Raw genomic sequence first — 16902 nt, 5'->3', positions numbered from 1 at the left:
TCATTGAACTTAGGTCATACATTCACACATGCACTATGCATAGGGAAAACAGTCCAAAAACATTTTAAGATATCCTGTAAACGTGGTGCATATTTTTTTGACCTGTTTCATGCTATCCTGTGAAACCTATACTATGTTATGTTACTACCTGCATTGTTTGTTGCAAAGAGCCCAAGTAAACAATTAAAAAAAAAAAAATCACAGTCAGTCACACAGTACAGGTGCTGTTGAGCTCCCAGGACCAAGGAAAGGAGAGTCACTGTATGAATTGTTTACACTTGTGCTGTCACAACGATTAAAGACACCGAAGAACAAATTCTGTAAATGAATGTAACTCTTTAGCCAAGATAGTTTCCATCACGCTGAGAAAAAACTATTGAGTACCGTTTCTAGCATTAAGCTTGTGCGTTAACACGTTTGCTCCAAAAGGAAGATATGATGGATTTAATTAATAATTGTATCGATGAGGATATTCATAGAATAGCTCAACAATTAATAAAACATGATACTGCTGTGTCACTGTGATGTGTGTACTGACCAATGTTGCCTGCTAACAAGGGAAAATAAAACAATGTTTTTTTCTTCCTCTTTCAGCACCTGTCCATGTCCAATGGAAGCATCCAGGTGGACGCCTCTTTCATGCAGACACTGTGGAACGTCCAGCCCACCTGTTCAGGCAGCAATGTGGCCGTGGGCAAGTATACCGCTAATTTAATCCACAGCTGTTCCAGCTGGCCACGGTATGCACAGGATTAGCTATGATAATGCTCTAATAAAGTGATTACACAAGACAACTACATACTTCTAATAGTAAACACCTTGACTCTGCTATAAATCAAAACATTAATCAACAAAGTCGGTATATTCGACATAGAGGACTTCAAGATGTAATATTGTTTTCAGTGGATTATTGTGGTGTCATTTTTTGGAGCGTGACATCATGCAGGTTTATACTGGTCACTTGTATTATTCATAGAAACCCTTTGTCATGCATGCTATTTCTTAAAAGTTAGATTATCCTTTCCTCCAATAGGGTTCTTGCTTGGTGGTCATGTGATGCGTCTGTTTCATGGACACGACGAAAGCCTCACCATCCCAGGGTCAGGCCAGAGTGAAGAGGAGCAGAGGTGAGCTGCTATCACACTTTTCACTTCCTCTTCTGAAAGTGCTGAATCAGACCATTTTGGAAATTATCTTCTTATTTTATGGATATTATATTTCCTATCACAAACATCATTAGGTAGCTAAAATGTATTTACATTAAAAGACAGACTGAGACTGCCAGAGCAATGTGTCCATTGGCATGTTTATAATGCATTACAATTAGTTTCTTAGCTGAGCTCAGTGGGATTAATGAGGGGATAAAGCAGGCTTCATGGAGCACAAAGCATTCAAGGTTGTTGCTTCTTCAGTGATTTGCATATTATAGCTACATCATAGTGGTGGAATTTTGAGCAGTTCATTTCTGGCAATCACCGATGTAACAATAGGGTAAAGCACAGCTTCACTGTGCAGTTCACCAGCTGACTTTGCAGCCATACATCTAAGGCAGTGGTCTCCAACCCTGGTCCTGGAGAGCTACAGGGTCTGCTGGTTTTCATAGTGACTCTGCACTTCATGAATCAATTAGAGCAGTTGATTACACAGTTGACTCAACTCACCTGTCTTGAGTCTCAATTGGGTGCTGATTTTAAGGTGAAAACAAAAACCAGCAGACCCTGTAGCTCTCCAGGAGCAGGGTTGGAGACCACTGATCTAAGAGACTGTACACGAGGAGTTAATAGTTCGCGAGGAACACCCTGGCCCAACCCTCGTTCTCTTAGCGTCATCTGTGCTCCGTCCTGAGGGGCTGCTGGCCACAGTAACCACATCATGCGCTGGATTCTGTTTTTAGCAGGTGGTTTTTTTTTTGCCACTCAGAGCAATGATTAATAGCAATTAATTGTTACTTGGCAGCTTATGCTTTTTTTAGCCGTCTCCTTGAAATCTAACGGAGTAAGGTCATGACTGAGGCCATTACTTACAGGCCCCTCCTGCTACCAAAGACAAGGGGACCTTTCAATCTTCAGGCTCCCACATTTACCTTCAAGTCTGAGAGCCTGCTTACAGATCCGGAATGTGGATCTCAAATTAAGTTTAGGTGCAGGTTGTGAATTCCACAGTCTCGACCCCAAATGCCATATCCCAAGAGCATTTAACAAGGAAAGTCACAGTTTGTGTGATTGGTTTTCTGATTTGAACCAGTACAGAGCCAACCCCTGCTCACCTTTCCCTCTGATTTGTAATTTCTCTTGTAGCACAATAACATACACTTCTCCCAACAAGTGGCACTACTGCCACCCATAGATAATCGTAAATATGGAAGCTGTAGAAGTTTGTATAGCTTCTAAACAGGTTCAGTACAGTGTTTATTAAATCTCTTCATGGTGGGCTGTGCAGTGCTTTTGTTTATAAACTAAAACAAAAACTAAAATATCAAGCCTGGAATTAAAATTGCACTTTGTTTTACCTTGCTAACTTGCATAACTAACAAAGGAAAATAAAATCACAGTTTTTTGTTTTGTTTTGTTTGTGAGAAGAACATTTACAAGCTTGATAGCTAGTTAGCTAAATTAAGCTGGCTAAATAAGAAAAGTTAAGCTAAGAACAAATTTATTTATTGCCATGTTGCTAGAATGCAGGATATGCTTGTGAGATAGCCAGATATTGTTTCACACACACACATAAAACAGACACACATGCACATTGGAACCCATCAAGTTAACTATCTTTGGTATGTTTTGTTGTAAGTTTTGAACCTTATTGGCTCAAACAGATCAGGCAAATCATATACATTTGAATCACTGCCTCCTATGGCTGCTCTGCTTACAGAAGTAAATGATCATTGTTTTTGTACCAAAGTACACTGCCAGAAATTGAGCAGACATGTCACATCAATGTTACTTCAGTATCAGACTCTGTAAGTCTGCCAGCTGAGGATTTGACTTCCATAGATGATATTTTATTATACATGTGGCACATATTCTATGTATGGTAAGGCCTTAAAAAAATATTTGAACCCATCAAGAAATGGCAATTGAGAAATATTTTTGTTTCTCAGAATTAATTTTTTTAGAGAAAGTTGAAATTGTTGTATTCATTGCTTCAAACTGCTTTCTTTCTCTTTGTGTCTGTATCTCTCCCTTTAGAGTTGTGAACTATGAGACTGGTAAAGGAGGTGGAAAGGCCAGGTCTTTATGGAGGCTGGAGCCGCTCCGGATCTGGTGAGCTTCCCTCATACAACTGTCCTTTCCCAGCACACCAGAGCCCTTTCTTCTCCCCTCCTCTTTATAAGATATGATTAACAAAACATCTCAAAATCAGGCTTCACTCAACTGTCACAACATGTACAGGTATAATTACAATCAGAGAAACTTGAAAAAAGTATATCTAGACTTTCACAGAAAGTCATGTTCATTGCAGCTAACTCACAGAAACATGAAGGATTTGTTGTATAACAAATATAAATATAATCTGCCGTTATAATAACTTTGCATTCTGGCAGATGCAAAAATAAGGCACTGCATATTTATTGCATGCGGATGATAGATTGATACTCACTGATATGCCATAGTTTGAGGTAGGAGGTAGCTATGTGTGACACTGCAGTTTTGGGTAGATGAAGTGGGTGGGATGCTGGAGTATCAGACTGACGGTTTGAAGGGGCTGCTGTCTTCGTCCTCTGCAGCTGGAGCGGGAGCCACATTCGCTGGGGGCAGCCATTCCGGCTCCGCCACCTCTCCACGGGTCACTACCTGGCTCTGACAGAGGACCAGGGCCTAGTGCTGCAGGACCGGGAGAAATCAGACACGACCTCCACATCGTTCTGCTTCAGACCCTCCAAGGTTACACCCAGCTCATCTCTGGAACATGCTGCCACCACAGTTCTAATAGTCGTAATATATTAGTTGCTAATATTACAGTCGTTCATGAATCTTAGTTACCATGATTAATTTTATGGCATTTCACTAATATAATATATTGTTTCCTTTTCTTACCTCTCCTCCATTGTCATTTGTTTTGCCTTGCATATCTTTTTCACAACTTTTTGAGATCGATGTCCCCCGAGCACATGCTGTTTAGTGTAATTAAAAGGCAGGGGATGTTATAGACTGTGACCGAAGAACTTTAATTTTAGTCACACTAACTTTTGGGGGAAACTCCATATTGATTCAATCTTTGTTTTTCCCTCCCCCACAGGAAAAGATTGAGTCCAGTCCAAAGCGTGATATCGAAGGCATGGGGGTGGCTGAGATTAAGTATGGAGACTCGATCTGCTTTGTCATGCACGTGGCCACAGGGCTGTGGCTGTCCTACCAGGCGCCTGATGTAAAATCCTCCCGGCTGGGGCCTCTCAAAAGGAGGGTGAGGGTTTTTTGTGGAAGATGTGTTGTAATAAGAAATAGCAAATATTCATATATATGTAATGAATATGTCTGTGACCTCAAATGGTAGCTGAAATCTGCTTCACTCCCCTGCACATAAATTTGAATATTTTTTTCTTTTAATCGGTTTAGATTAAATGCCTCTAGGCCATTGCATGCCAGCTCAACCACAAATGAAACAGTAATCTAGTTTTTTCCTCAATTTCAGCCCAGCTCTAGACTCTGTCACATACAGTATGAATGACCTACAATGACACCATAGCTATATGAATGGGCATAAGTGTGAGCTTCTCATTTCCTAGACGATTAGACACATTACAATGATAATGGGAAAGGGGTGAGATGATTAGACAGGGAGCTTTAAAGTGATACCGGGGACAGGGGTGCGCTGATTAGACCGAGAGGATTAGATTGGTACATGGCAGAACTCCACCATGGACAGAATTGCACTCATATCTGGGACAGGGTCCAGATCTGACTGGTTGGCCTTCCGTTTCATGAGGTCAGAAGAAGAAAATATCAAACTACACTCCCTTGATGCTGATTAATGTAGTGACCACATGACTGGTTGTGCAGACCTCATCCAGGTGTAGTTTCTAGTAGTTTTCTGTAAATACAGAGCAGCAATGCCGGTGTATTTGTTGCGCAGGCCTGTCTCCATTTGGAGGGCCACATGGATGACGGACTGACGCTGCAGCGATGCCAGCACGAGGAGTCCCGGGCCGCCCGCATCATCCGCAACACCACCAGGCTCTTCAGCCAGTTCATCAGGTGGGACCGCCAGCCATCCAACAGGACAGGCATGCAAACCACACACTTACTACTTAAACAACTCCCAGCATAATCACCAGCAGGACAGACTCAGAAGACTATTCATTCACTGCACACTTATTGTGTTCTGATTCAGCCATTTTTAGGCAATATCTGGCAGGACTGTAGTCACTGCCTGAAACACATACTGTAATCAGCATCAGATAGGTACATACATAACCAGATGATCTCTCTCTCTCTCTCTCTCTTTCTCTCTGCCTCTCTCTTGCTTTCATTTGACATTATTTTGCAAGGGGTGTGCTAAGTTTGGACCGGCTATGGACTCTCAACTATACGCCGGGTGCCCAGAGGCTAGGGGACGTGGCCAATGAGCGATATGATCATTTATCTTTCCCTCCCTTAGAGATCTGGACAGTCTGAGTGATGAGAGCCCTCCTCCAGTGGCCCTGCCATTTGATGAGGTCCTGCAGACGCTGAACGATCTCATCACCTATTTCCAGCTGCCTGATGCAGACCTGGAGCATGAGGAGAAACAGAGCCGACTGCGCTCACTGATAAAGCGCCAGGACCTCTTCAAAGAGGAAGTGAGCTCAAACATGCCCATAAAAGCTCAGATTGCCTTCTTTAAACCACCTCTCTAGCTAGGTCTTGAAATCAAACACATCTGTTAAACTGTATACATTACAGAGCGTGCTGACATCAGCTAAGCTATGCATAGCTAGTTAGCATTAGCTGATCTTTATACATATGTATCTAACAGTATTAATAGCAGTTTTTCTGATTCTATAGTCTTTGACTATAACATTATTTCTAATTCTAATGGAATATTCATTGCTTATTTGAACGTGCCTCTGATACAAAGGCATGCCAGACACATAGCATACATATTAGTTTAATAATGTACTGCACTGATTATTGAAGTGTGGTTACATGGGAAACTAAAGACGAATACTTAAGCAAAGCTATGGAAAATCACATTGGTGGGAGTGCTTTTATTGATCTACTGTAGTTCTGCTGCATGAACTAGCTCACATATTCAATTGGCTTTTTTATTCATGCAATTCAGCTAGTGCTAGCTGATTACTTAATAAAAACACGTTGAAACAATCAAAATGCCAACAGATAATACTGCATATGTTCCTCCACATATGTTCTTATGTTTTGTTATAGTTACGTAAAATAGAATATGGTTATGTATAATAATAATAATCATCATCACCATCATCATAAAGCAGTTTTCATACTGTTTGAATCATACAGTACGTGTCTGTGCAGCATTAGGATGCTGATCTGCAGCGGCTGTGTTTCAGGGGATGCTGACTCTGCTGTCAAACTGCATCGACCGCCTGAACGTGTACAACAGCGCGGCGCACTTTGGGGAGCACGCCGGCGAGGAGGCGAGGGGAGCGTGGAAGGACATCCTCAACCTGCTCTACGAGCTGCTCGGTGAGGAGGCACGCCCGCTTACCGTATCCTTGGTAACCTGCCTGGTAAGACAGGCATCTATCGTCTCCGTGGTAACCTGCCGCATGCCCTGCTGGGTAAGTGGTGGCCCGATGACAGGTGCAGCACTGCTGCTATTTAAGCACCCCACCTCGCTGTGACCCGCTGTCAGCCAGGCCCGTGTGATGGAGTGCTGGGCCACTCTCAGGCACATTTGAGAGGCATTAGCATAGCCTCTCTCGGTCTTCTTAGGCAAATATTTCTCTCCTGCTTAGTGCTGCTGTCATTCCGGGTGCTAAGCAAACCCTTCTGGTCCACTCGCTAATCCTTAAATTGTAGGAAGGAACAGACCCATATATCTAACCCTGAAACTCAGCTCTTCAAATGCAAGAGAGGTCAGCTGATACCCCAGTAATCCAAACACAATTTGTGGAATAGGGATGGGTGTGAAATCTTAGGGTGTATTTACACTTCCAAGACTGTGAACAATTAGATTTCCTCAGATGTCCAGGTTTCCTGTTTACCATTCAGATCATTATGAGTCTCTAGCCATGCTTGCTGCTGTTATTTACACTGTTTCTTCAGGCTTATTTCTATTCTAAGGCCTTGTTTACTTTCACATCAGTGGTGACCTGGTCACCACTCTCTGAGGCTTAGTGAAACCTGTGGTATTGTCCTGTGTACCCAGCAAAGCCAGTATCCCTCTCAAGGCTGGAAGACACATCTCTTGAAATTAAAAAAGTGTGTATGTGTGCTTATCTCACAGTACAAGAGTGAGGAATCTGGTTAATCAGGTACCTACAGTCTGTCTTTACCAGCTGTACTGCATTGGTATTAAGAATAAGTGGAAACAGCTCTTGGCTGTGGTAATGGGAATGCACCAAAACTGCACCGTGGTAGCGGTTGGTGAATTTATAGACCGCCCTTTGCATTCCTCTTATTCTTGCTGCTGTCTTGTAGCTGCCTTGATCCGTGGGAACAGGAACAACTGCACTGAGTTCTCCCACAACCTGGACTGGCTGGTCAGCAAGCTGGAGAGACTTGAGTCATCCTCAGGTAACAATGAGTGTAATATCAGTATAAAGACTTCAACCACCTTCCAGGGAATGTAATGCAGTGTAACATTGGTGTAACACTACTGGTTTTACAGTTTAAGGGTCAGTTTTCCACTGGGGTTAAATAGATGAACGTCTAATTGCTTGATTAGTGCAAGTATGTTAATATATTGTGGATTTGTTGTTGCTGAAATAAATTGTGTTTATTTTACTCAAAAACGAGTGGTAGAATTTTAGGTAAATTAGGTCTATCGTCCAGAAATTTCAAAAATAAGTGTAAAACTTCTGGTAATAAAGTTAGTTAGAAGGTATAACACAACATTAGGTGATAATGTATGCGTTATTATTGCTTTATGTTAAAACGAACCACCAGAATTAGGATAGAAACAACGGAAACTTGGCACAAACACAACCTGACAGTTAAGCAATGCTGCACTTGTCTGTGCATTTGTTGTTATTAAAATGATGCATTTTTCTCTGCAGGGATTCTTGAGGTTCTCCACTGCATCTTGATTGAAAGCCCAGAGGCGCTGAACATCATCCAGAAAGGACACATTAAATCCATAATTTCCCTGCTGTACAAACATGGACGCAACTACAAGGTGAGTCTGGTCAGCTTTAAACATTCATGACTGCCATCAGAGAAGCAATTTTAATATTGATAGCTGAGAAAATGTCATGTTATCTCTTTTGTGGGGAAGGATCATGACTTTATGGATATCAATGAGCCTGATGGACCATTGGTTCTCAAAGAGGTCACCACTGTGCCTGCAGCATGAGACACATGAGTTCACAGGATGCTAATGATGCACATTCCTCCACAGCTGAAGTTGTCTGTCAGACTGAGAAGTAATTTCCTTACAACTGCTTGCCTGAAGAACAATTGCTTGCCCTTACTTTAGCTAACACAAGTGGAATTTAAATGCACCCCTGACCATTTACATTCCAGCCCTTCAGCACTTCTGCGTATCTTGCTCTGTATGCCAAAAAGTTTTGTTCTTAGATACGGTATCTAATAATGGGCTTGGTGTACGTGCAGTGCCTACGGTTGTAAGCTGTTTGCACCGCTACCTAATGTAGAGATGCGAGGCTTCTCTGTTGAGATTGTCGATGAGAACAGATGGTCATTTAACGCCTTCTTCATACCACAAACTAGTTTATTGCCCACAGGAATTTTTACAGCCCTTTATATCGTCTTTGTGGTGATTTAAAAGGGGACAAACAAAGTTTATAACCGAAAGCAAGTACACAGCCTCACGCATTACTCCACTCTTCACTACAGCGCACTCTGACTACAGACGTTACTAGTGTGTTTCCACTTAATATACAGAGGCGGGTAATTACATTACATTGCATTACAGGCATTTACACAACTTTTACATAGTAAAATAATGTGGGTAATGTGTCCTTTGTCATAAAACAATGTTGAACAAATTACTGTATGTAGGCTGCTATACACCAATAGGCATCAGATTATTACACTACCTATAAGACCAGGACATAGGAGTGTGTCAGTCTCCTCCATATAGAATAATGTCCTCCACGCTGCAAACTGAGATTTTGCTGTGTACACTATCGCCGTCTGTTAGGTTTCTCAAAACAAGATGAAAACCGACTATATGAAGAAATTATACATTTTTCCATTTTCACTGCTCAGTCTCCCTCATATGTGTTTGATTTAATTTATTCCTGAATTTGTGTTGGGTGGTTGCAAGGCTGATTTATGTGAGAGCAGTAACATTGATCTACTGTTTACTGTGTTGCAGATTCTGGATGTGCTCTGTTCCCTGTGTGTTTGCAATGGTGTGGCCGTGAGAGCCAATCAGAACCTCATCTGTGATCACCTGCTCCCCAAGAGAGATCTGCTTCTCCAGACGCGATTGGTTAATGATGTCCAAAGGTAACAAGCCAGCCTCTTACAGAGTTTCAGTGCTAGAGAGACAGTGGAATAACACTATTTTAATGGGTGGTTGTACCTCACGGTCTGACAGTGCCAGAACCAACTGTGGCAGCCTTTGTAACGTTGCCAAGGGTGGGAGAGTTCATTAGATGTGGTTGTCATCTCATGACACAAGAACGACTCCCGTGGGAAATTGGGGGCCTGCTCATTTACATTTACTTGGCATATGTACAATAAGTGCATACTGAAGGTCATTGGAACATCTTCAAAACACAGGTCTGATAAGGTTCAATACTCATTATGTAACAGTTATTCATAGCCATGAACGCATTAAGTCCAGTTCACACAGTAAGCATAGACTTGGTCAGAAATGTATGGCAAGTCAAAACTAGGAGGCATGACAACGAGTTACAACATCAAGATAACGATACAAGTGCAATATAAGTGCTGGATGGAGGTACAAGTGTACCATGAAAGTGCTACAGGAACAAATTAAAAGGATACAAATGATAAGAGTGGGCAATGACTGAGGCATAGGCTGGCAGGCTTGCAAGGAGGTAGTGGCAGTAATCACCATAGCTTGGACAAGTAGCTGGGTGGAGTACATGGTGAGGTATGGTCAAATCCTCCTGATGTTGTACAGGAGGAATCTGAAGAACCATGATGTTGCCTTGATGTGCTCATTGAGGTCCAGCTGATCCAGGACCACCCCCAGGCTCTTTGTAGAGTGAGAGGCAGTTACTGTGGTGCCATCGACAGCAATTGAGAGCTCTTGTAATAGGGAGATCTTGTAAGAGATGAACAGGAACTCAGTCTTGTTGAGGTTGAGCTTCAGGTGATGCCTGGCCATCCATGTTGAGATGTCAGCCAGGCGGGCATATATTCTCTCAGTCATCTGTATGGCAGAGGGAGGGAAAGATAAGAAGAGTTGTGTATCATCAGCATAACAGTGATAAGGGAAGCCATGTGAATCAATGACTGAATGATTGCTGTTTGCTTGCATTAGCTTCACAAGAACTGTGCTCCTCTAACACAATTACTGTTCGGTTGAGCCTGCAGAGTAAAAATCAGTGGCAACTAGCAGAATGTCAATTAAGGGAGCAGCAATGAAATGGCCCTATTTATACACTGGGCTACATTAGGCTTTCCAAACTAAAACTTTGTTTAAAAAATATTGGCTGAAAAGGAAATGAGTGCTATTTATTCAGTTATATTGAGTATTCTGTATGAGTCTGTATGAGTGTGCATGTGTGTGTGTGTGTGCATGGGGGGGAGGGTTACATTTATACAGTCTTTTACATATGATCATTACTGTAGGATTGTTTTGCAGTTGAAATGCTGATGATTTGGTTGTGTGATTTACTCTTTATTTCTCCTCCACAGCATCAGGCCCAATATTTTCCTGGGTGTCTGTGAGGGCTCAGCCCAGTATAAGAGGTGGTACTTTGAGCTGATGGTCGATCAGGTGGACCACTTTGTGACCAGCGAGCCTTCCCACTTGCGTGTGGGCTGGGCCTCCACCAAAGGGTATGCCCCTTACCCGGGAGGTGGCGAGGGCTGGGGGGGCAACGGTGTGGGCGATGACCTCTATTCCTATGGCTTTGATGGACTTCATCTCTGGTCAGGTGAGCAAGAGTGAACAATGGTCTTCAATGAAATTTGCCAAGTCAAAAAAAATCAAAAGCGAAAACAAATATTATCTGTTTTTGATTAGAGTTCATTCCTGAATAAAAGTATGTATTGCAGAGAGAACAGAATTTGTGACAAAAGACCAAATCACTCCTTGACCCTAGAAAAAGGCAGTTGAGATTAATATTTTGCAGGCTGGCCTCAGGGGAAAAATATGAATGTACTGTACGGTTGTCAGCATTAGCAGCATGTGTTCCCTGTTGGGCTGTTAGCATTAGCAGTGTGTTCCCTGTAGGTCTGTTAGCATTAGCAGTGTGTTGCCTGTATAGCCCGCAGCATTAGCTCTAGCAATGTATGTTCCCTGTAGGGCTGTTAGCATTAGCTGCGTGTGTTCCCTCTAGGGCTTTTATCATTTGCTGCTTGTGTTCCCCATAGGCCTGTTAGCATTTGCAGTGTGTTCTTGGAATGGTTGTTAGCATTAGCAGTGTGTTCCCTGTAGGGTTGTTAGCATTAGCAGCGTGTGTTCTCTGTAAGGCTGTTAGCATTAGCAGCGTGTGTTCCCTGTAGGGTTGTTAGCATTAGCAGCCTGTGTTCTTTGCAGGACGTGTCCCTCGGACGGTGGCCTCAAGTAACCAGCACCTGCTGACCTGTGAGGACGTGGTGAGCTGCTGCCTGGACCTGGGTGCCCCCAGCATCTCCTTCCGTATTAATGGGCAGCCCGTGCAGGGCATGTTTGAGAATTTCAACACTGATGGCTCCTTCTTCCCCGTTGTCAGCTTCTCTGCCGGCATTAAGTATGTACCCTCGCACCTACACACACACACACACACACACACATTGTGTGCATTCTGACAGTTAACCGGCACATTGTCTTTGTGTCATTTTGTGCATAATTCATGGTGTTATAACATCAGGGCAACTGCAGTGCACAGTGCATGCAGCCTAAGTCATATTGCACAGTAAATGTGTGGCAGAAGTGGTTACAGACTATGTGAAAGACTGATCTGGCAGTGTAAATATATTGTTCTATTTGTTTCAGTTGCACATCCTCAGCTTTCATAAATAGAATGGCCTCTGTAGAATGTGTCTCTCAGTAACAGATTCCCTTGCTCTTCCGTCTGTAAGCTATTTGTCACACATGGGTCTCCCATTCAGGCTCATAGTAGGTGGCACAGTACATGCGATCATTTATCGGGCCTTCCTCTAGGGTGCGTTTTCTGCTTGGCGGTCGTCACGGAGACTTCAAGTTCCTGCCACCTGCCGGCTATGCTCCATGCTATGAGGCCCTGCTGCCCAAGGAGAGAATGCGGTTGGAGCCGGTGAAGGAGTACAAGCGAGACCTGGATGGAGTGAGAGATCTGCTGGGCACCACTGAGCTGCTGTCCCAGGCCTCCTTCATCCCCACGCCTGTGGAGACTAGCCACGTATGCAAATGTTCAATATTACATGCTGTAACTATTGTAATCAATTCCCAAACACATCCGATTTCAACTTCCTGATCTCACCAAATGCCTACTTCCTGGTCTCATCAAAAGCCACTTCCTGTTCGTTTCCTCAGGTTGTCATGCCTCCACACCTGGAGAACGTGCGGGATAAACTAGCAGAGAACATCCATGAGCTCTGGGGTATGAACAAAATTGAACTGGGTTGGTCGTACGGAAAGGTAGGTGAACCATATCATACTGAATGCCGCAATGCACATGCAGCATAATCGAAAACTGCAATTTCATGCTTCAACAGTCCACGGCAGTAGGTTGCTGTCATCCTGACTAGACCAGCTTAGACACTATACATCTTCAAATTCAATGTGGCCTTAAAATCATTTCCTTCTGACATCCTGATATCGGGTCAAATCCTGATATGTGAAGTCGTCTTGTTGTTTAGTATGTTGTGACCAGTTGTTCAAACTGAAAGGAACATTACATATTTCAAGTGTGTTATTTTCATGCTACAAATGAAATTATAAATGCCTGTGCAACCTGCATGTTTTCACTGACATGTTTACCGTTAAATAAAAAATGTAGTTTGCAGGCTGAACTCGTATTCCTGACAGCCTATTTCTCAAACAAGTGGTTGGGGGGTTGTGGTGATAATGAACAACCAAGATATTTACAGTGCAGTAAATAAAATTTTAGCACCACCCTGACACTAACTATTCCTGCTGTAGGGCAGCAGTTCCCTGTCAAAAAAAACAATTATAATTTTATCGAAAGCCTAGTTTTGAACTTGTGATTTAGCTTTAAACATATCTTTGTTGTACATATTCATTCTTTACTAATCCCTGACTGTGAGACATCTCTTTCATGTAGGTTCCATCTCAGTACCATCAAAAGTATGTCTGCATTTTGAGTTGTGAAAGCCATTGTGCAACTTGATTTGAATGTTAAACACTCACTGAAATGGTGGGCAAGACTGATTACATTATCCAACACAGTGGGTGTTAATTTCAAGCCCTGTCTGCTCTTTAATCAAGAGCAATGATGTCTCAGTAATATTGCATGAAACAGTGTCCTGTCTAAGTTTTTTGTTCTAACTGCAGCCATCTGATTTATCTGTGAGAGGAGTGAAAGCTTTGAGCTAACCATCTGTATGCATGTCCTAGGTGAGAGATGACAACAAGAGGCAGCACCCCTGCCTTGTGGATTTCTCCAAGCTGCCTGATACAGAAAGGAATTATAACTCACAGATGTCAACAGAAACTTTAAAGTAAGTGCTTGAGCTCTGAGCAGCTCAGTGTTGCAGTTTTCATTACAATGTATGGTAACATTCCTCCAGCTGACTCATGTCAGTGAGCCCAGCTTATGAATTGATTTAGATAAGAATTTATGAGAAGTGACAGCTGCCATCATGTGCCTTGGGGGAGAGCTCCTCCTTGTCTTTGTTCTCCCAAATCAATAGAGGAGCATCATACATTAAACCATAATCAAGTTTAGCATCCAAGATTGAATAAGATGTGTTTAATTTGTAGATGTCCTCCAAAAGATGATGGCGCAGTACATTATAATTTCCCTCACTTTACCCTCAACTTCAGCCAGAGCTCACAGTCACAGCTCAACCTCTGACTCCATCATTTCCATCTTCCAGGACGTTGCTGGCACTGGGGGGCCATATTGTGCAGGTCAACGTCAATGCAGAAGAAGAGCTGAAAAAAATTAAACTCCCCAAGAAGTAAGTCAAGCTCTAAACACTGAATGTTACCCATCAGTCTCACAGTCAGGAAACATTTTCGTGCCATGGGATTTTATGCGTATTGCACATAAGCTTTTATGTTATCAAGCTGTAATTATTACATGCGCGTAACTGTTTTACTGGATAATGAGGTTTTTAATATTTCATTTTGCCTGAAGCTACGTGATGTCAAATGGTTATAAACCTGCACCGCTGGAACTCTCGGATGTCAAACTGACTCCAGGTCAGGAGGTTCTGGTTGATAAACTCGCTGAGAATGCCCACAACGTTTGGGCCAAAGACAGAATTAAACAAGGATGGACCTATGGCATTCTACAGGTAAACATTTAGTTTGTGTGTCTGCCGACCAGCTCCTTCTCTTTTCAAGTAATTGCAGTCTGTCGATGCTCTGTCTATGTTTCCTGGTTTTAATTTATTTGTTTGTTTGTGAGCAGTTGACACCTGCAGATGGCTAACATTTGAAAATGTTCTATTTGATATTAAGCATTAACTGATTGATTGTATCTTTGAAGGATTTGAAGAACAGGCGCAATCCTCGCCTGGTGCCATATGCTTTGTTAGACGAGCGCACTAAGAAGTCGAACCGAGACAGCCTCCGAGAGGCTATCCGAACTTTGATTGGGTATGGATACAACATTGAACCCCCAGACCAAGAGAGTGGTGAGTGGATCCTTTCAGTAAAATACGCACACTTTACCCCCTACACTATAAGGTGCATTATTTAGTTAATAGTTATGGGACAGTTCTCCAATCTGAGCAGATATTTAGAGTTTTAAGAGAAGCCCTGTTGTAAAGGCTTTATTTTGCTTTTCCCCTTCATGCTGCAGGCCAGGTTGTGGAAAAACAAAGTATTGATAAAATCCGCTTCTTCCGCGTGGAGGAAACCTATGCGGTGAAAACAGGGAAGTGGTACTTTGAGTTTGAGGCCGTGACCGGGGGAGACATGCGTGTGGGCTGGGCCCGGCCAGGCTGCAGGCCCGACATCGAGCTGGGAATGGACAACCAGGCCTACGTATTTGACGGCTGTCGGGTAAGCACAATGTCACCGAGACCAGGAATTGAATTATGCAAAAACGGCCGAACACTTGCTGTGAATTATGAGTTCATAAGGTCCTGCAATGCCACAGGTTAATATTGTGTCTGTTATTGGCGTGGCTGCTCTGACGGGGCCTGTTTGCGGGTTTTCTCAGGGCCGCCGATTTCACATCGGCAGTCGTTCCTTTGGGCGCAGCTGGCACAAGGGGGACGTGGTGGGCTGCATGATCAACATGGAGGACAAGTCCATGATCTTCACCCTCAATGGAGAGATCCTCATCGCCAACAATGGCTCTGAGCTCTGCTTCACTGATTTTGAGACGGAGGATGGTTAGTGCGGCATTCAGCATCATAGCTTACTGCCCATTTGTGGGGCCACGGGCTGAAAGTCCATATTAAATAAGTGTACTGTGGATATCTGGTGAAAAGGTTATGATGAGGAGTCTTTCATTCTAAAGAACTCAGTTGAGATTGTGATGGTGTCTGCTCTGTAGGGTTCATCCCTGTGTGCAGCCTGGGCCTGTCTCAGATTGGACGCATGAACCTGGGGAAGGACGCCAGCACCTTCAAGTACTACACCATGTGTGGGCTTCAGGAGGGCTTTGAACCCTTCGCTGTCAACATGAACCGCGAGGTCACCATGTGGTTCAGCAAGCGCCTGCCGACCTTCGTCAATGTTCCAAAGAACCACAGCCACATCACGGTAACAGAAAACCACAACCACATTGAAGTATCAAGGTCTTCTGTAGGTTCAGTGGCAGGTTATGCACTTTGCTTTATGATTTGCTCTGGGTAAGAATGAAATGTAATATAAGTTCAACCACTATCAATGGTGGCATTTAGTCACCTTTACCGGATTTCATTGGATATGAAATTTATAAAAATAAATAAATAAGTTCAGTTAATAAAATTTAATGCAGTATGTTCATCCCATTAACAAACATTTATTAATGTTGGACTAACCATCATTGTTTTATTAATTATTTATAATGGAGCTTACTTACAGTAATTAGCAACATTTGAAAGTGTTCACTATGTGTCATTCTGAATTATTTGATCCTCATAGTTTACAGTTGATGAGAGTAGTCACTGATGAACATGATTATAACAAATGGACACATCTGAGACATCTTCTGCCAGTCGACTTTCGTGTTATGATGTACAGTACATATTGCAAAGCACTTTCTAAATAGCAATTGTATGTTCTGTTTTAGGTGACAAAAATTGATGGAAGTGTGGACAATCCGCCGTGTCTCAAAGTCACCCACAAGACGTTTGGAACGCAGAGCAGCAACACCGACATGGTGTTCTGCCGTTTGAGCATGCCTGTGGAGTTCCAACCGGCCCTCAACAGCACCAGTGGCGTCTTAGTGGATGGAGCCCATGATGACAAATCCCTTAGCCTCAAACAGGGGTCAGAGCACAATACTGCTGTTTCCAGTATAAACCGCACTAC

At 42.9% G+C, this 16902-nt stretch overlaps 1 protein-coding gene across 3 annotated transcripts in view; it reads left to right on the top strand.

Moving 5' to 3' along the window:
* LOC118229820 (ryanodine receptor 3-like) overlaps positions 1-16902 on the top strand; it is a 90572-nt gene that overhangs the window by 28397 nt on the left and 45273 nt on the right. For all 3 annotated transcript variants that reach the window (XM_035422247.1, XM_035422246.1, XM_035422245.1), the window contains 23 exons: positions 595-694; positions 1034-1127; positions 3189-3263; positions 3728-3884; positions 4240-4404; positions 5074-5195; positions 5599-5779; positions 6506-6641; positions 7599-7694; positions 8177-8295; positions 9460-9593; positions 10977-11218; positions 11824-12016; positions 12430-12646; positions 12781-12885; positions 13825-13928; positions 14307-14390; positions 14570-14729; positions 14924-15071; positions 15239-15441; positions 15602-15776; positions 15941-16149; positions 16661-16860. In XM_035422247.1, coding sequence (XP_035278138.1) covers positions 595-694; positions 1034-1127; positions 3189-3263; positions 3728-3884; positions 4240-4404; positions 5074-5195; positions 5599-5779; positions 6506-6641; positions 7599-7694; positions 8177-8295; positions 9460-9593; positions 10977-11218; positions 11824-12016; positions 12430-12646; positions 12781-12885; positions 13825-13928; positions 14307-14390; positions 14570-14729; positions 14924-15071; positions 15239-15441; positions 15602-15776; positions 15941-16149; positions 16661-16860 — 3419 coding nt within the window. The remainder of the gene's footprint in view (positions 1-594; positions 695-1033; positions 1128-3188; positions 3264-3727; positions 3885-4239; positions 4405-5073; positions 5196-5598; positions 5780-6505; positions 6642-7598; positions 7695-8176; positions 8296-9459; positions 9594-10976; positions 11219-11823; positions 12017-12429; positions 12647-12780; positions 12886-13824; positions 13929-14306; positions 14391-14569; positions 14730-14923; positions 15072-15238; positions 15442-15601; positions 15777-15940; positions 16150-16660; positions 16861-16902) is intronic.

Source organism: Anguilla anguilla, chromosome 6, assembly GCF_013347855.1.
Source record: "Anguilla anguilla isolate fAngAng1 chromosome 6, fAngAng1.pri, whole genome shotgun sequence".
In the NCBI taxonomy this organism is placed as follows: Eukaryota; Metazoa; Chordata; class Actinopteri; order Anguilliformes; family Anguillidae; genus Anguilla; species Anguilla anguilla.
The sequence above is the reverse complement of the archived record's forward strand: the minus strand, read 5'-3'. Positions and strand labels throughout refer to the sequence as shown.